Source organism: Myxine glutinosa, chromosome 7 (genome assembly GCF_964187855.1).
Source record: "Myxine glutinosa chromosome 7, kmMyxGlut1.1, whole genome shotgun sequence".
In the NCBI taxonomy this organism is placed as follows: Eukaryota; Metazoa; Chordata; class Myxini; order Myxiniformes; family Myxinidae; genus Myxine; species Myxine glutinosa.
Genome location: NC_136267.1, coordinates 19,434,303 through 19,454,671, shown reverse-complemented (window position 1 = coordinate 19,454,671; position 20,369 = coordinate 19,434,303). Strand labels below are relative to the sequence as shown.

The following is a 20,369-nucleotide window of genomic DNA, read 5'->3' as shown; positions in this document are numbered from 1 at the left end:
TGTTTGTGTTGGAGAAAGCTACACGGTCATAATTGGTAATCAACTTAGCGTAGTAGGTCCACAAGAGGCCTAAGCTGCTGCCAATTCGGGTGAGTCGAAGCTCTGCAGATTCTGGCTCAGATTATGCACTCGGGGATCCATGATTGTTATAGTTTCGTACAAACGGAATTTTTTACTTCAATTGTCCGAGCGGTGCTGTGCATTCGCACCTTTTATTCGTTTGCAATCCAGGCGTGGGCATGGTGGAAGAGCTCGCTGTGCTGCCATGGTGGAAGTCGATTTGAGGTCCACTGGGAGTTGTGGGATCACGGTGCCAGCTTGGGTAACTCATCAGCACTGGAAGGAGTCTGCTGGCATTGCATGTGACAAAAATATATAAAGTGAACGAAATTGCTGCCGTCTCGTACGTAGCAAGGGATGAAAAGTTCAAGAACTCGCATCATAATATTTGAGACGGCCAAAAAGTATAATCTCGGAGGCTAGTTACCCTCGCATGAGGAGAGGGCATTGCATTTGAGTCCGTTTGTCTGTTTGTCTTTGTCCGCGCAGAATAAATATGATTTTCTCTGCAACTGTTGGTCCGATTGACAGGAAATTTTCGCCATAGGTTCAACTCCACCTGTATAAATTTTAATGATAATTATAACGTCATGGGTCACGTGGTTCGGCCGCCATCTTGGAAAAATCGAAAAACTTTGCACCTCTATATCTCCGAAAGCGCTGAATAGAAAAAAATGAGACATGGCTCATTGTAAAGAACTCTTCATGGGGAATAAAATATGTTAATGATGATGTCATAGGTGCCTCCATTATGACGTCATAATTCGACAAGTACAAAACTTCATCCGATCAAGATGAAATTTCTTGAGCACAATCTCGGAATAAATTAGTGGGTAAAAAAATTAATGATGACGTCATCGGTCACGTGGTTCTGCCGCCATATTTGTTTTAACACAAAAGCCTTAAAAACCACTGAAAATACATCCTGGTGAGGGTTTGCAATCTCTGATTGCTCTTTTTCTTGTTATTATCTGTATTACATTTCCTTTCCGTTTCGTCGACATGTATTTCTTAAAAGACAGACACACATGCACACACTTTCTGAATGCTATCCTGAAACATCGTGTCTACATGCATTCTGTCCACCAAAATCTGTCTTCAGAACCAATGGCATTGTGTGCAAACCGAGAAACCAAAGAAGCATCTTGTGAAGCAGAACGCTGTGTGCCTTGCGTTGGGATTGTCGTTCTTCATCAACGTTCAATTGTAAACGATGGACACGGGCTCGGACTCGGGAGACGAAGATTTTAAAAAATATTGCATTCCTGCTCCAGCCGCTGTAACAAAGCGTCATGTGCGACGTGTTTACATTGGAGAAGTTTCCTGCACAGTCTCCTCTGTCATGGGTAGGGCTTAGGTTAGCAATTTTGCAAAGATTATTTACTTAGCGAAGGGGCAAGGCGGCCTGCTGGGCGGAATGTCATTGCCACTGCGTGGGGACCGGTGAGGCCGCCACTGCTGTCCTGAATGTCAGCGAGTGGTCCTGAACGGAATGTGTGTTTATTGGCTTAATAGCAACCACATGTGGCTGCTCGACCGCAGTTTCTCGGAGCCGTTGCACCTCGTCTCGAACATTGCTTCCGGCACCGTCAGCACGGAAAGTTGCTCACGAGGCCTGTTTGCCTCGATTGTCCAATTCAGTCGTCATCTCGTCGATTCCACGTCGGCCCGTGCGACGCACCGGTCGGACTGCAATTGGCTTTATGGAGCACGCTGCTGTCTGCCGCCATCAATGATGCCGATTGATGCTCCATTTTACTTGACTCCAATCGGAGTCACCAAGCAACCGCAGTTTGAAACTAGAACGGCACCTGGTAGAGAGCATACCTCCGCCTGGTTGGCCACATCACTCAATGGTGAAGAATCGCTTAAAAATTAAATAATTATCATATCCGAATCCATATTCAGATCTTCAAAATTTAATCGATACTTCCTTGTCACACACACAACCTGTCCACCAAGTTTCGTCCAAATCCATCCATAACTTTTTGAGATATCCCCCAATGTATAGTCTTTGGCCCTATCTCCCAATGGTGAAGAATCACTTAAAAATTAAATAATCCTCTTATCCGAATCCATATTCATATCTTCACCAAAATCGAATCGATTCTTCTTTGTCACACACACAACCCGTCCACCAAGTTTCGTCCAAACCCATCCATAACTTTTTGAGATATCCCGCTATGTAACGTTTTTGGCACTATCTTTCAATGGTGAAGAATCACTTAAGTAATTAAATAATTCCAATATCCGAAAATAATCTGAATATATAATCCATATTCAGATCTTCACCAAAATCTAATCTATTTGTCCTTGTCAGGCACCCAACCGGTCAACCAAGTTTCGTCCAAATCTGTCCACAACTTTTTTGAGATATCCTGCTATGTATCGTTTTTGGCTCTGTCTCCCAATGGTGAAGAATCGCTTAAAAAATTAAATAATTCTCATATCCGAATCCATATTCAGTTCTTCACCAAAATTGAATCGATTCTTCCTTGTCACACACACACAACCGGTCCACCAAGTTTCGTCCAAATCCATCCATAACTTTTTGAGATATATCGTTTTTGGCTTTATCTCCCAATGAAGAATCACTTAAAAAAATATAGTGGCCGGATCCGAATACAGATCTTCACCAAAATCTAATCATTTCGTCCTTGTGACATACGCTACATCTCTGCCAAATTTCGTCCGAATCCGTCCACAACTTTTTGAGATATTTTGTTCACAAACAAACAAACAGACAGACAAACGGATGAAAAATCGGTCAGAGACCGAGGACTTGCCGCAATGTACTTTTTTTATCGGCCATTTTGGACAAATATGGCGGCCGAACCATGTGACCGATGACGTCATCATTATTTGTGTTTTTCCACAAGTTTATGCCGATATGGCGCTCAAGAAATTGCATCTTTATTGGATGAAGTTTTGTACTTGTCGAATTATGACGTCATAATGGAGGCACCTATGACATCATCAACATATTTTATTCCCCGTGGAGAGTTCCTTACAATGAGCCATGTCTCAATTTTTTCTATTCAGCACTTTCGGAGATCTAGAGGTGCAAAGTTTTCCGGTTTTTCCAAGATGGCGGCCGAACCACGTGACCGATGACGTCATCATTATGTTTTTTCTCCACCAGTTTATGCCGACATGGCCCTCAAGAAATTGCATCTTGATTTGATGAAGTTTTGTACTTGTCGAATTATCGAATTAGGACGTCATAATTGAGGCCTTGGGCCGAGAGAGTTAAAAATTGGGCACAGTCTATTCCATGGCAAGACAAATATGTGTGTAAAGTATGGCGATTCTATGTGCAATGATGTAGACGTAGTACTGCGCACAAACAGACAGACAGACAGACAGACAGACAAACCAACCAACCAACCAACCAACATACTTGCCGGAATCTTTTCCGGCAAGTAACAAACAGACAGACAGATGTGAAAACATGAACATATGTCACCCACAGGGTGAACCGTATCTTGCCCCTGCATCTGTCTATTTTACCTTTTGGTCAAAATTGAATGACCTTCAAAATGACCTTGAAGGTCAAGGCCGATCGACACCAAAAACTAATCAGCTGAGCGCCATACCACACCCTATATACCCACCAAGTTTGGAGATCACAAGATCAAAGTTACTCAAAAAATAAGGGTTTCGTTGACCTCCATGATTGACCGCAAAGTGACCTTGACCTTTGACCTTGACCTTAATAATTTCGTATGGTGAATAGTATGTCTTCATGACCAACGCACATGAAATATTGAAAGATTTTGATGAGAACTGAGGAAATAATTTTTTCATGAAAATTCCGTTTTTTCGTCATGACGTCATCAAATGACGTCATAGCGTCAAACTGTTTACAGATCTGGGAAGCACTCATCAAGGGCATTCATATGAGGTATTACTCGATATGGTACCTACGATTTCAAAATTTGACCTTGGGGTCAATAATTTTCGACCTCCAGCGCTAACCATGAAGGTCAAGGCCGATCGCCACCAAAAACTAATCAGCTGAGCGCCGGACCATATACTAGATTCCCATGAAGTTTGGAGACGATCCGATCAAAGTTACTCAAAAAATTAGTGTTTCGTCGACCTCCATGATTGACCACAAAGTGACCTTGACCTTTGACCTTGACCTTCAAAATTTTGTGTGCTGAAGGGTATCTCTATAGGACTCTGATATGCGAAGTTACAGGAGTTTCCAATAATAACTGTGGTCTACAGAGTGACCTAAACAATGCGAACTAAAGCAATACAATATACATGAAAAGTGCAGTTTTTTCGTCATAACGCCGTCAAATGACGTCACATTGTCAAACTAGTTATATGTTTGGAAAGCACTCAACAAGGGCTTCAATTTGAGGTACTACTCGATATGGTAACTGAAACTTGAAAATTTTACCTTTTGGTCAAAATTGAATGACCTTCAAAATGACCTTGAAGGTCAAGGCCGATCGACACCAAAAACTAATCAGCTGAGCGCCATACCACACCCTATATACCCACCAAGTTTGGAGATCATAAGATCAAAGTTACTCAAAAAATAAGGGTTTCGTTGACCTCCATGATTGACCGCAGTGACCTTGACCTTTGACCTTGACCTTCAAAATTTTGTGTGCTGAAGGGTATCTCTATAGGACTCTGATATGCGAAGTTACAGGAGTTTCCAATAATAACTGTGGTCTACAGAGTGATCTAAACGTGAAAAAAAAATGATTAACCACAAACAAACAAACATACAAGCTGACTAATACATCTTGCAAAAACTTCGTTTTGGCAAGATAATAACCTCCATCCACCTTTGTTAGCGGAGGTAAAAATATATAATTGTCTTTAGGTTTTTGGGGTTTATTTCGGTCAATTGTGCAAGGGAACCAGTGGAATATTGACCCCACAGGTGACCCTAAGTGAGATTGATGAGTGTTCGCGTCATTGAAATATCTGACAATTGCCAAGACATTTATTCTCGATTCTGAATGCATCATGGGAATGTTTCAAATCTGTAATGTGGACACGTCTTGGGCGACCATTTTGCTTGGTATTTGAGTGGTATCCACTTATTGGGACATGATTTAATGTTTATTTCGATATTTTTCATTTTTTGACATCTTGTAACCCTCTGTTTTCTCATCACCCCACCCCTCTTTTGGACATGTCGATTTTTATTTTTCAGGTGTTCACTTTGCCACGCGGGTCATCTGGACGAGCCCGGGTGAGCGAGATGCACCCAGCGAGCATAAAGGGTGTCGAAGATATGAGTTGCTTGGTGGAGCTTCATGAAGGAGCAATCTTGCATAACCTACATCTCCGCTATCAGCAGGACTTGATTTATGTAAGCACCGTAAGAGGTGGTACTCCATCTCCACGAGTCTTATATAAACGGTTTAGCAGGACATGAGGCCCATTAAGACATTTCAGTCCATCGTCTCACCAATAACTCATTTCTTCAATCCTAAGATTTCACCTTGAAGGGGAAAATACATTCTCGTTGTGCTGATGGTATTTGCAGTTGGATCAATCAAGGTCATGCGTTTCTTCTCTCTGTAAATCTTTGTCACATCAATCGTACACATGGATGACTCTTATAACGATGAATACGATCTCATTTACTATCTGCTAGTTAGCTAGAAGAGTTTTATTCCACACTAGCAGGGACCTGTGGAAATTCCACGGAATGTAAAATGTGACCAAGTCCTTAATCCCCCCCCCCCCAAACTCCCCTGTCCTCTTATACACCCTCCCCCTCAACCCCAACCCTGGCCTCTTCTCCCCCTTTCTTCAAGTCCTCAACCCCCCTCTCCCAACTTACTGCCCACCTCCACTCCCCCATTACAACCCTGGCCTCCCCTCCCCCTTTCTTCTTCAAGTTCTCAACCCCCCTCTCCTAACTTTCTGCCCCCCTCCATTCCCCATCCCAACCCTGGCCTCCCCTCCCCCTTTCTTCTTCAAGTTCTCAACCCCCCTCTCCCAACTTCCTGCCCCCCTCCACTCCCCCATCCCAACCCTGGCCTCCTCTCCCCCTTTCTTCTTCAAGTCCTCAACTCCCCTCTCCCAACTTACTGCCCCCCTCTGCTCCCCCATCCCAACCCTGGGCTCCCATCCCCTTTCTTATTCAAGTCTTCAACACCCCTCTCCAAAATTCCTGCCCCCCTCCGCTCCCCCATCCCAACCCTGGCCTCCCCTCCCCCTTTCTTCTTCAAATTCTCAACCCCCCTCTCACAACTTCCTGCCCCCCTCCACTCCCCTATCCCAACCCTGGCCTCCCCTCCCCCTTTCTTTTTCAAGTCCTCAACCCTCCCCCCCCCACCCTCCCCCTTTCTTGCCATTCTTAACAACATTACATAAGGATACACAATTTGGCATAGGAAGAGGCCATTTGGCCCACCATGCCTGCACTGTTCCTTTTTTGTTCATTAACAGCAATCTTAAAAGTAATTTTTTAAAAACGTTACAATTCCCAATCTCATGATTTTCCAGTAAAAATAGGGGTTAAGCACCTTAAAAACATATGAGGTCATTTGTAATGGAAAAATAATATGCAACTGGAACTCCTCAAACAAAGATCTTTCATGATGAAATGGCTTTTATTGTCCCTGGTGAAGTAGTTTTAAAAGAATATTGTTGGACACACCGAGAAACAAACAAACAGACAGAATAAGCGTATTATTGTATCTAGGATTATATTGTGTTTTTCCTCCTAATGGTGAACGAGCCACTTTATTTGTATTATCATTCTCATAAGCTGGGTTATTAAAACGTCCGCTTTTTAACATCGTTTATGTATTAAAGTCGACATTTTTGATGATCGCTGTTAACCTATCAGATTTGTCTGGTTTTATTGGCATGAGGTTTCAATGAATCACTACCGGATACAAGTTGCCTCATTTTATACCTCAAACTTTCCTCAACATGGACCAATTGTCTCTTGTTATCTGTGAATCTATTCCTGATTCATTGCTACACCAGTTCTCTGATTTTTGTTCTGTACATGCTGAGCCTCAGGTAATAGCTAGGGGTAATTGGATGGATAATGAATGAATGAATGAATGAATGAATGATCGTTTTTTTTTTTTAAGGCCATTTCTTCCCCGCTAGAGCAGGGGTTAACCTTGCGGGCCCCATGATAATTATGGTTCCCTGTTTTGAGGCAATGTTTAATGGCCGGATGCCCTTCCTGACGCCAATCCTTAGTCGCCTCTTACTATGCACAGGGATAGGGTGTACCTATTCTAAACCGGGGTACACACCGGGATCATTTATCCCAGCGAGCTGGTACTCAATTTGCCGACCTCGGAAGGATGACAGGCTGAGTCAACCCCCCTGGCGTTAATTCAGTGATCGACCGGGATTCGAACCCAGGATCCAAGGATCCCAAGCCGGCACCCTAACCGCTAAGCCAACACCAGGCTAATTGGATGGATAATAAATAATTAAATTTGATATACTAGTACACCCGTTCCCGTAGGGTAGGAAGGGTCATGTTGTTATCCTCTCTGGGGTATATAGATTACAGTAGATCTAGGCTCTGGTCCGTTAGTCTGTGGTGGACGTGATAAGCATATAATTCCTCAAGAACGTTGGGGTTTCCTCCAGATTTATTTCATTTTCGTGTTCAACAGCAGTAGCGACTGTTTAAAAAGGTAATCATATGTGTTTGTGTTTTTATTATTTATTTATTTATTTTACTTCTGGTAGGCTTGCCCCACGATACACCACGATAAGTTATTTAGACATGTTAATATGGTTTTTTTCCAAGGACGAAAAAGCCCTTGGGGAGGTTTGCCCTTTGTTTTGTAATAACATGAATATTATGCTATTATTATTAATGTTGCTATTACTTTTGTTATTAGAAGTGGCCTTGGAAAAACGCCATGATTAGCTATGTTAACATGGATATACACCTTAACATGGATTTCACCAAAAGCGGAAAACTCCCTTGAGGAGGGGGTTACAACTTGAGGAGGGGGGTCGTTACAACCTTCATCGTATGACCCGTAGTCCTCCTGTTAGGTTTGGTTGAGGTTGGATAAAGAACGACCGAATGTATCACGGACAGACAGACACCAAATTGCGTATTTTAGTATGATAAGATGTAGAGTGCAGCCCCACTGAAGAAAATGCTGCTATTCACACAAGTGCCCCAAATTCACACAAATTCCCCCGTTAATTCACCCCAAATCCACCTTTTTAAAATTCCGTTTTCTTCCTGAAAGTCTCTGTAGTGTCCATCTTGTTTATGTCGTGTACCCCGCCCCTGGCCTCTCCCTTCCACAGATCTCCCGATGTCCTTGCTCTCAAATGTTTTACTTGTGTGCTTCCCTTTCTCTCCCCCTCTTGTCTCCCGCTCCCTTTATTATACGTTTCATGTTTGTTTCTGTTTTTGTTTTTATGTGTTAGCATTTATGTGTTAGTTAGGAGGGAGCCTCAACTTCGTATACAAAAAAACCAAAAACTTTATTTTCAAATATTCTCCAAAGTCTTCCCAACTTTGGTCGTTTGTTTTGGGTTTTATCCATTTTCTGATTTAAAAAGATGAGGAGTAGCCCAGACTAAGTGGACAGAAATGCTGCTGTTTACAAGTGCACGATACTTTTCTGTGTTTTTAAGTGAACAATATGTTGTGTTAAATAAATTTGTTAATTTAGGTTCAATAATTTTGTACAATTCTCATTTTTTATTATTAAATTGTTTAATCAGAAGGATATATCAGCTTTATATCGGTCATCGCCCTGCTCTCTAAATATCGGTCGATGACATAAATATCTGTATTGGTCGACCTCTAATTTTGTCGCATGGATGAGTCGGTGCTGAGGTAGAAGTGATTTTGTAGACACCCGTCTAGCTGAGAACCAAATCATGTTTATTCTCTTTCAAATTTCCCTCTTTGTTCTATCCCGTGCACATCTCCGGAAGGGCCAAAAATAACTACAAACATTACAGGGAGACTGCAAAGCAAATCGGTATTTCGTAAAATTTGATGTTTCGTTCCAACATTCATACTTCCGCTTTGTTTTGTAGCGCATGGCTGGCACTTGACCTCTACTGCACCTCCTTTAATAGCAGGAAAAAAAAGAAGAAAACACGTTTCCCCTTCCTGTCGAGATTAAACCAGGGCAAAAGGGCAATGTTGTGGAGATCATGACTTTCTTTACTGGTTAAAACCCCCAAAGAACCATCTTACCTTTACAATGTGGACCAGTTCAGATCGACAACATTCCTTTGTACCAATTTGGATTTTTTGCCCCACAAGGTTATGTTCAAAGTGGTGCTTTCTGACTCTGTGATGAATGTCTTGGCATTGATTGTACTAGCAACGGTACCTGCCCTAAGGGCAGGGGTTCAATTGGGAGGCCCAAATGAAAAGGTAAAATATCAGAAATTGAAGTTTTATTTTATTTTAAACGATTTATATAAACATCCGTTAAATCATATCACACACTAATCATCTAAATCTAAACAGTATTTGTAGAATTTCAATAAAAGCCACATCACTGTTCATATCGGTAAATATTATTCCATCGTGTTTGGAAAAACTGGAAAATTGGAAAATTGGAAAATTGGGAAAAAATTGGGAAAACAATATAGCCGATTTTACTCCAGGGGGTCCCAGGATTACCCACCCAAAATTTCGTTGCGATCAGTTCAGCCTTTTTTGCGGTACCTGGGAATAGACGGACAGACGGACAGACATTTGGTGAATTATAGTAAGACACTTGTTTTGAGACCTTTCTGATGCTTGGTGGTATGTTTTACCCACTTCCCTACCTCCTACCCACCGCAGACATTCGTTGGCTCCATCCTAGCAGCAGTAAACCCATACAAAGTTCTCGATGGCTTGTACAAACCCAGTGTCGTACAGCAATATGAGCAGAAACAGCTTGGCGAACTCCCACCGCACATCTTCGCCCTCGCCAGCGAAAGCTACCGTGGACTCTGGCGGCATCGTGAGAACCAATGCGTGCTCATCAGGTGCGTCGGAACGAAGCTTCTGTTGGATTTTTAAAAAGTCTTCATTGCGAGTTACTCTACATTTTATGAAATCTTCTGATGAAGAGAAAGTGCTAGATTATCGGTTGATTTGTATCTCCTCGCTTAACGAACGACGTGCACTCGTATGATACCGCACATCTTCCGCTGAGTGCAAATGTTTGTGCTTTTAGTTGTTGTTGGTTAGATCGAGTTTATAAGCAATAATCGTCCCTCTTCCAGTACATCTCTGAAGCAAAGCATAGTCCAGCCCGATTAGCAGGAACGTTGTCTGATAAGGTCGGGCCCAGGTAGCACACTTAACATTGAGTTGTCTAGCCTGGGTTTGATTCCCGAACCGACTATAAACTGTCAGATTGGTTCATTTTCAGACAGGGCCTCGTCTAGCAGAGGGTACCTTTCCTCGGATGGACATTAAGCCGAGTATCACTTCCTCTCACCTGAGCTGGTTGAAGTGAAATATCTTGTGGTGTTTTACAACGATGAGTCGGCCAGTTATCACTGGCAACCTGAGCAGATTCCAAAGCCCTGCACTTACATACAGGGAGCACTGCATCATTGGCACAAGCTTGGCCCCTAGAAAATGGTGCACACTTGTGGTCAAAACCCATAGCGAACTCCTGGTCCCATATGCACACAAACTAATAAAATACTTGAATTGTACTTGTATTGGGACCTACGTAGAAGGCTGAGGCTGAGGCACAGTAGGAAGATTAATCAGAAGGAATTAAGGAATCAGTACGAATCAGTACGAAGGCACAGTAGGAATTAAGTAGGACTCAGTTGGTAATGTATTCAATCACCTCTGAGCAATCTGGTCATGGATTCTATCCCTTCTGGAGTTGTCTTTCTTCTGTCCAAGTGCAACGTTGGCAGTGGGTGCTGCATCTTGGAGCAGGTGGCCTTCTCATGCAGACTTAGCACCAGCTGTTCTATCTGTACAGAGATTGTGGGTGGGATCTTTCAAATTATATCTTTCAAAAATAGTAGGACATTGTAGGCCATTTCCAGACTATTGATTAAAATGTGATCCATAAGTCGTGAATGGGATGTACATGTGAAGTTGATGGTAAGAATGTGATTAGAATTAGATGGTCTGCTAATTGGGTTAACGGGCTGTGGATATGACAAAGGCGCAATGAGTCAAATGGCTTTTTTCTGTCTAACTTCCGTTATCTTGTTACCCCAAGCGAAAGGTGAGGTGAAGCAATTGGTCCACTTTGTCTGTCTACAGACATCAGTTTATGATGGAGGAACACCTTAATTTAAATTGAATGTTATATTTTAAGGAACACGAAACAGAAAGCAAACCTGTAGTTTATCACGACTTTGGCTCTGAATTCATCCTGACCGCGCGTGCGCAGAGAGGAGTGAGGTAATTTACCTGCCTGTCTTCTTTTTCTTTTTTTGTGTTCAAGATTGAGGCTCGTGTAAGAGCTAACATTAATCACAAAAAAACGGACACACAAAACATACAATAAAGGGAGCAGGAGACAAGGTGGGGAGACAGAGGGAAGCACACAAGTACAACAGCAGAGAACAGGGGCATCGGGAGATCTTTGGGAGGGAGAGGGTTTGGGGGGAGGAAGCATGGGAAAGGGGTGGTGGTGGGAGAGCTATAAAACACATGGACACAGCGAGAACTTCCAGGAAAGAAGTTGGAATTTCAAAAAAGTGGATCTGGGGTGAATTAACAGGGGTAGAAGAGATCAAGGTTTTGGATGGGGGAAGATAAGAGATCGTGGTGAACGGCTGTTTTAAAGACTTGGAGGGAGGAGTGGGATTGAAGAAAGTGAGGGAGTTTGTTCCAGAGGTGGGAAAAAGAGGAATGAAAGAGTGAAGGTGAGCAGAGAGTCTTGAATTTGGGGCAATTTCACCAGAAGAGAGTTGCTGGCAGATCTTGTGCGACCTGTAGGAATACTTCAGGGACAGAGCACAGATAAAGCTGGGGGAGCTAGGCCGGATAGATGTCGGTAGAAGACAGAAAGACCACCTACCTGCCTGCGGTGAGTGAGTGAAAGGCCTTCGGAGTTAGCTTCATCGCGGGAGATTCCAATGATTCTGAAAGCTTTGGTTTCAACAGCGAGAAGCCGAGCTAGGTGTGAGGCAGGAGCCCAGAGGGGAGAACAGTATTCCATTGAGCTGCGGATGAAAGCCTTGTATGTGGTGAGTAGCTCAGGTGTGCCAAGGAAGGACTTCGCATGACGGAGGATGCCCAGTCGGCGACTGGCGTTGGAGGCCAGCTTGGAATTGTGGTTTTCCCAGGAAAGATCATGGCAGATAGTGAGACCCAAAAGCTTGAGCGACAGAACTTCTTGGAGAGGATTGTTGAGAAAGTAGATGGGAGGGTTGTCCAGTCGGTCTTTTCAGAGAGACATAGTGAGAGTGTGAGATTTGTCAGGATTGAAAGACATGTTCCACTTGTTTGACCAGTCTGTGCTTTTGTCCAGGTCTGCAGAGAGGGAGGAGGATGCAGACTGCCGAAGTGAGGGATGAGGAATGGAGCGGCAGAGAGTTGAGTCATCAGAAAAGAGATAGACGATTTTCCAGAGATTCGGAGAGATCATTGATGAAGACCAGGAAAAGCACAGGGCCCAGAACACTGCCTTGGGGAACTCCAGCCTGAACAGGAAGAGGAGATGAGAGAAACCCATTCAGGGCCAGACGTTGACTACGACTAGAGAGGAAGTCCGCCAGCCATGCGTGGAGATTACCATGGATACCAAAGGAGGAGAGTTTGGTGAGCAGAGCTCGATGCCAGCCTGTATCGAAGGCACGTGATATGTCGAGGGAGACAGCTCTAATTTCCTGTTTGGCATTGAGGACCTCCATCCATTGTTGAGACAGCAGAAGCAGCATGTCCAGAGTTGAGTGACCTGTTCTGAATCCAAATTGATGATCAGAGATCAAGCCATTCGAGAAGAGGAATGATTTGATATCTGAAGCAATGATGGATTCCATGACTTTGCTGATAATTGGGAGCAGGCTGATTGGTCTGTCGTTGCAAGGATATGTTTTTGCACCTTTTTTGTGTAAAGTGGTAATGTTGGCTGATTTCCAAACTGATGGCAGATGACCTTCAGAAAAAGAGAGGGTGAAGAGAATAGAGATAGCGTGTGAAAGAGTTGCAGAGCGCGATTTTTTTTGTCTTTTTTTGTTTGTTTGTTTTTGGTCATTTTTGTCATTTTGTCATTTTTTGTCATTGACATTGTCTCGCTGTCAAAAAATTGAAATTCATTCCAAAGAGGAAACTTGCTGTTTTTAAGGATGTCATAAAGGACACAAATAACAAGCACAGATAACTAATGTAATGTGTTAAATAAGGTGGTGTAAAAGATGTTTCATCAACGGCGATATACTCCATAAGATTTTTTTTTCAACCTTTAAAATCTTTATTTAATTCCAATTTAATTATATATTTGAACATTTTAGAACACAAATTGCCTTGTTGGCACTTTCACAACTTCCGTTTTTATCAGTATTGTGCTTGGACAAAATATTACGGTATTTACATCATCTTGACCAATCAAATTTGCTGCTCGCAGAGACCCCACCCATGTCATTTTTTTTTATCAAGACTGCGTGGGCTAAGGTGTTCTCTGTACTCTCTAGTTAGTAATATTTTTCTTAGTACTGTGAGAATCCTCATTTGGTATTAACCATTCAGAAAGTTTGATTTTTTGATGAGACCAGCTCTTGACAAGACAAGACCAGACAAGAACATTCATAGGGAATAATGCCTAAATGGCAAAATAAACTGGGAATTCTTAACAAATAAGCCGTTCACAGTGAAGGCTTCACTAAAGCTTTTGGCTTCGAGACACACAGGAGCTCAGGATAGACTGCAGCTGTTGGCAAGGCCTCACAGCCCCGGAGATTAAACTTCTGACAAAGTGACCATGAGGCGCAAGAGGCAGATTGCATCAGAATGCTCCCCAGAAAGAGATGGGATGAAAGCGTTGCACCGGAAAGTGTTGAGGGACATGCTCCAGGTGCTGGAAGTGGCAAATTTTTCTCAAGGTTGGTGAAAGGGGAAACAACAGCAGCTGCTTTATCAGTGACGAGGCGTGTTTGTTTGAGCTGTAATAATGTAATATCCATTTTACAGGCGTATTAAGACAGAATAACTCGTCGCTATTCAACAACAGCCAGGACATTATCGGAAGAGGATAACTGGATCTGCTTTGTCAATCATATCTCCTTAGGTGAACTTGAGAACCAATGGAACAGGCAATTCTCACGGTCATTTAAGGCCAACGCTCAAGACGATTCCATGCACAATTGCCCACTCTGCTGGTACTCTACATTATAATAGGATGGATTATAATTAACTGCTGGCAGGATATTATACAGTCACGTGAAAAAGTAAGTACACCCCATGTAAAGTTTTGACTTTTTCAACATATTTCAACATACAGCTATTTGATCCTCATTTCAACAATATTGAAAGATAATGGTGATTTTATATAACAAATATCATGACACATTTACATTTTGTAGTCCATTGTATAATTTAAATAAACATAAATGCAAATTTCGCATGTGGAAAAAGTAAGTACACCCTTGGCTCTAATAGGTGGTATTGCCCCCTTTGGCAGAAACAACCTCTTGTAGGTGTTTCTTATACCTGTCTATCAGTCTCTGACATTGACTGGGAGAAATTTTTGCCCACTACTCCATGCAGAATTCTTTCAGCTGTGCGATGTTTGAGGGGTTTCTTGCATGCACTGCTCGTTTCAAATCCCCCCACAACATCTCGATGGGATTTAGATCCGGGCTTTGACTTGGCCATTCCAGAACCCTCCATTTCTTTCTTTTCAGCCATTCCTTGGTGGATTTACTGGTATGTTTAGGGTCATTGTCATGTTGCAAGGTCCACCTTCGGTTGAGTTTCAACTTTCTGACAGATGGCCTCACATTATCCTCAAGCACCCTCTGGTACAATGAAGAATTCATCGTGGATTCTATGATGGTGAGCTGCCCAGGCCCTGATGCAGCAAAGCTGCCCCAAACCATAATATTTCCACCACCATGCTTTACAGTTGGTATCAGGTTCTTGTGGTCAAATGCTGTCTTTGGTTTTGGCCAAACATGTCTTCTGGTACTGTGGCCAAATAGCTCTACCTTTGACTCATCTGTCCAGAGCACATTGTTCCAGAAGTGCTGGTCTTTGCCTAGGTGTTCATTGGCAAACTTTAGTCTTGCCCTGATGTTCTATCTGGACAGCAAAGGTTTCCTCCTGGCACACCTCCCATGTAGATCAAATTTGTGCAGCCTCTTTCTGATGGTAGACTCGTGCACTTTGACATCAACAGTGGCAAGAGCTACCTGTAGGTCCCGTGATGACATTCTGGCGTTTTTAGAGACTTCTTTCAGCATCTTGCGGTCTGCTCTCCGGCTGAACTTGCTGGGGCGGCCTGGCCTGAACAAGTTGGCAGTTGTTTGGAATCTTCTCCACTTGTAGATGATCTTCCGGACAGTCGAATGATTGATTTCAAATTGTTTGGAGATCTTTTTAAATCCCTTCCCAGACTCGTAGGCATCTATAACCTTCTTTCTGAAGGCCTCAGAGAGCTCTTTTCATCTTGGCATGGTGACGCCGCACACTTCAACAACAAAGAGCAAACCAAACTAAATGTCTGAGGTTTAAATAAGACAGGTTCCTCCAAGATCCTCTCTAACGATGTTCTAATCATTTGCACCTGAGCTGGTGCACCTGATTCTAATTTTAGGTATTTGAAGTAGTGATAAATGTAGGGGTGTACTTACTTTTTCCACATGTGAAATTTGCATTTATGTTTATTTAAATTATACAATGGACTACAAAATGTAAATGTTTCATGATATTTGTTATATTATATCACCTTTGTCTATCAATATTATTGGCGCTGAGGAAGCGCCTCTAGCGATTGACTTCCAGCCAGTGTAACGCTAATTCCTGTCACAGGAATTCTGAGATCATATAAGTGGGCGTGGCAGTTCCTGATTGGTTCGTGTTGGGGAACGCCTTCTCGCTGCCGACGTGACGTAAATTCGCGCACGCGCACTGGTGATTGGCGCTGAGGAAGCGCCTCTAGCGAATGACTTCCAGCCAGTGTAACGCTAATTCCTGTCACAGGAATTCTGAGATCATATAAGTGGGCATGGCAGTTCCTGATTGGTTCGTGTTGGGGAACGCCTTCTCGCTGCCGACGTGACGTAAATTCGCGCACGCGCACTGGTGAAGCTTACTCGATCTTACTCGATCCCATATTACATGTACTTTCATTGCATACAAATTATACTTCCTCCTAGAAATTCCATGCCCGAACCTCAGCGCAATCCAAGAGGATTCACTTGTTGAAATGAAGATCAAATAGCTGTATGTTGAAATATGTTGAAAAAGTCAAAACTTTACATGGGGTGTACTTACTTTTTCACGTGACTGTAGATGTAAGCACAATTGAATCGGGCCTGTCTAGCCTGGGTTTGAATCTTGGCCCAGCTATAAACTGCCATCGTGGTGTTTCACAGTCAGGCCGAGGCATCAATGTTTGCACCGTGCCTCGGATGGACATTAAACTGGGCATCTCGGTTCATGGAATTGGTTGGCGGATGTTATCAATGTCACGGTCTCCTTGGCTAAGAGTAACACATGGAATTGGTTGGCGGATGTTATCAATGTCACGGTCTCCTTGGCTAAGAGTGGGCGAGTTATCCCCACACTGAAAAATTTTACAAATTCCTGCTGGAACTTACTTTGTCGAACATCAGGTTAGGCCAGCCAGTTCGTGAAAGACTTGATCCAAAAACGTTCCTCCACCAACCCTCAAGAAGGTGGGAATATGGTCATTCATCAAATATAAATAATTATTTTATTATTATTGGGCTAATCCCATACCCATTTGACACTACACTGACGAAGCAACTGTGTGGGCAAGGAAATGCACGAGCTGGTTTGCCATTGCTTTCTGAGCAGTAATATTTTTGGCAGGATTTATAAAGTTGGTCATGGTGGCCATGATGCCCATGATGAGTCTTGTACTCGTTGCCCATGATAAAACTCGGTAGGATGTCTAACATCCACCAGTAAACAATGCTGGCAGGCACGTCCTCCGGATTAACATCCCGTTCGACCGACACCGCGCCCATTAATGCATTGCCCTGCCTGTGAAACACCAAGATAGCAGTTTGTGGTCTGGTTCGTAATTGTACCCAGACAATTTAGCTCAAGCCTCAGTACACTATTTCTCAGATAACCTGGTAACCCCTAAATGTACCCCAAGTTTTTGTGAAACCCTCCCCCCCCCCCCCCCAAAAAGGGGGTACATTGTAAGCAGCTCTGTCCGTCACATTATGTCCTAAATGGTTGTGCAGAAATTCACCAAACTTGGTAGTTATAATTACCACGTGACAAAAAGGTGTGAGAGCAGTGTCATTTTGGCCCTGCCCCGTGGCGTGCGGTCAAAAGGTCAAATACCAAAAAATTCAATTACGGGCGCATTTCAAAATATTTTACAATTAAACTTTGAAAATGCAATCGACATTGGAGGACGCATGAAATATGTAACGATTTTTTTTTATTTGACTCCCAGTTCATGCCCCAGCGGGTGAGGACTTAGGGTCACTTGTCAAGATGGGAAATTTTTCAAATCAAAATTTGATATTGGGTCATTCCTGGTGGAACCTTTCGCCATCTTTCAATCTTCCTTTAGGTGGGAAGCATGAGGATTTATGTTGGCACGCCATCGACTTTGCTCTGGTAATATCTACCATATGAAACACAATGTCAGTTTGTGTGTTTGTGCAGATGTATGTCCCCCTTTCATAAGAGTAGGGTGAAAGGCCAATACTTTAACATGAATGTGTGTTCACTACGGTCTATTTCTGTGGATAAAAAAAAACTCGAAAAACATTTTTCATAAAAGAATAAATTTATGTCTCTTCGATTGAAATTGTAGATGGTGGCTTGCAAACCAAGCCTCAAGGGCGGTGTACAGAAGCCTTTAAAAAAAAAAAAACAATAAATACAATTTGCTGTACGTGGTGTGAAACATGCACAGAGTAAATGTCTAACAAATAAAGTATGATACTCTTTAAATAAAGAAGATATAAGCACATCTGACACTAGGCCGAGGCTTCAGACTTTGGCACACCCACGAGGCTGCACCGTCGAATAAACTGTTCCAACCCTTCATTTTGACGGGATTTTATACTAGTGTACTAATATTGCCAATGATGAATACTCTAAGTGATCACATTAAGTCAATGCCGCACTTGCCTTTGAGCTGTCTCGTCTTTGTTTGATTCCTGACCCGACGATAAACGGTCCGATTGGTGCTTTGCATGCAGGACGTTGCATCACAAAGTGTGCCGTCCCTGAGATGGACATTAAACTTGGCGTCCCATCTGGTAGCATTAGTTTGTCGATTTAAGACATCATTGTAGCGGCTGCCGCTGGGGTTACACAATCGCCTTGCACCTATCAAGGACGCGGAGCGATCACCAGGCCGGGCTCGTCCAGGACGCCCGGGCAGGCCCGCGCTCGACTTGCCAGGCCTCGGTCGGGACGCCCGGGCAGGCTCGCCCTCAACTTGCCAGGCCGCAGCCGGGACGCGGGGCCACGCCCCCTGGCGCCAGGCCTGGGCAAACCCCCTGGCGGAATAGATATATATTGCTGACCGTAAAACGTTTTTCCCAGAGTGCCTGAGTGTTTGATTCGAATAAAGCAGCTCAGATGAATTCAAGCTTTTTGTCGCGTCCATTCTTTCGATCGACGTGGGAGCCACAGCTCCTTCATTGGTGACCTACCGACATGGACACGGCAGTGACGCTTAAACTGCCTACCTTCTGGGAGGCTCACGCGGCTGTTTGGTTCGCTCAGGCGGACTCTCAGTTCGCCCTGCGAGGCATCACCGCGGACGACACCCGCTTCCACCATGTTGTGGCGGCGCTTGGTTCCGCCACCGCGGCCCGCGCCTTGAGCCTCCTCGAGCACCCGCCGGCTGCTGACAAATACGGCGCGATTAAGAAGCTTCTACTCGATGCTTTCGCCCTCCCAGCGGCGGAACGCGCACGGCGCCTGCTCGATTTGCCCGAGCTCGGCGACACGCGCCCTTCCGAGCGAATGGACTACATGCTTTCGCTGCTCGGCGAGCACTCTCCGGCATTCCTGTTCCGGGAGCTGTTCCTCCGTCAGCTGCCTAACCCGGTACGCCTCGCCCTGGCAAGCACGACGATCACAGATCCCCGGGCCCTTGCCAGAGAAGCCGACAAAATCTCCGCCGCGGGACAGCGCATCGCAGCGGCGACATGGGACCCGCCGCCGCCTGATGCACCATCCATGGCGCCCGAGCACCCGGCGCGTTCGACGGCCGAACTGCCGACGCAATTGGCGGCCGCTATACCGAGCCGACCACGTCCAGCACGACGTCCGAAGCCTCCACCCGACCAAGCGTGGTGTTCCTATCATGCCAGGTTCGGACAGAAGGCCCGGACATGCCGACCCCCGTGCACCTTCGGCGGGTCGGGAAACGGCCAGGCCGGCGTTCATTACCTGCCATGAGCGCCGGCCACAGTCACACGGGCAACTTACTGTTCATCACGGACAAAGCGTCCGGACGGCGCTTCCTGTGCGACACCGGCGCCCAACTGAGCGTCATGCCCGCCTCTGACCAGGACAGGCAATCCGCGGTTTGCGGCCCCTCCTTGGTTGCGGCCAACGGATCGACTATCCGCACCTTCGGCCCGCGCAACGTCACCCTCTGCTTCGGCGGCCAACGCTTTGCTTGGACGTTTGTAACCGCCAACGTGCCCATGGCTCTGCTAGGCGCCGACTTCCTCTGCGCACACGGACTGCTGGTGGACGTCCAACGGCGTCGTTTAATCAACGCTGAAACCTTCAGCTCCCTGGTATGCACATTAAGCAGCTCCGCGCCGACCGAGCTGGCATGCACCGTCCCGGCGGCGAACGAGTTTGCTCGCCTGCTCGCGGAGTTCCCGGCCCTCACGCGGCCGACGTTTTCGGCCGTCGCAGTACGGCATGGGATCGAGCACCACATACCAACCACGGGCCCGCCGGTCTACGCCAGGGCCCGCCGCCTCGACCCAGCCAAGCTTGCCGTTGCGAAGGCCGAATTCGACGCGTTGGAGCACCTCGGCATCGTGCGGCGCTCCGATAGCGCGTGGGCCTCGCCACTGCACATCGTGCCAAAGCCGGGGGGTGGATGGCGCCCGTGTGGCGACTACCGCCGTCTTAATGACGCTACAACACCCGACAGGTACCCGATCCCGCATATCCAAGACTTCTCCGCCCGTCTGGCGGGACGGGTCAT

General features: G+C 44.9%; 1 protein-coding gene across 1 annotated transcript in view; it reads left to right on the top strand.

Moving 5' to 3' along the window:
• Positions 1 to 20,369, top strand: part of LOC137431031 (unconventional myosin-X) — a 202,085-nt gene that overhangs the window by 107,491 nt on the left and 74,225 nt on the right. Inside the window, 2 exon segments of the mRNA XM_078781337.1 lie at positions 5,243 to 5,401; positions 9,851 to 10,038. Coding sequence (XP_078637463.1) covers positions 5,243 to 5,401; positions 9,851 to 10,038 — 347 coding nt within the window.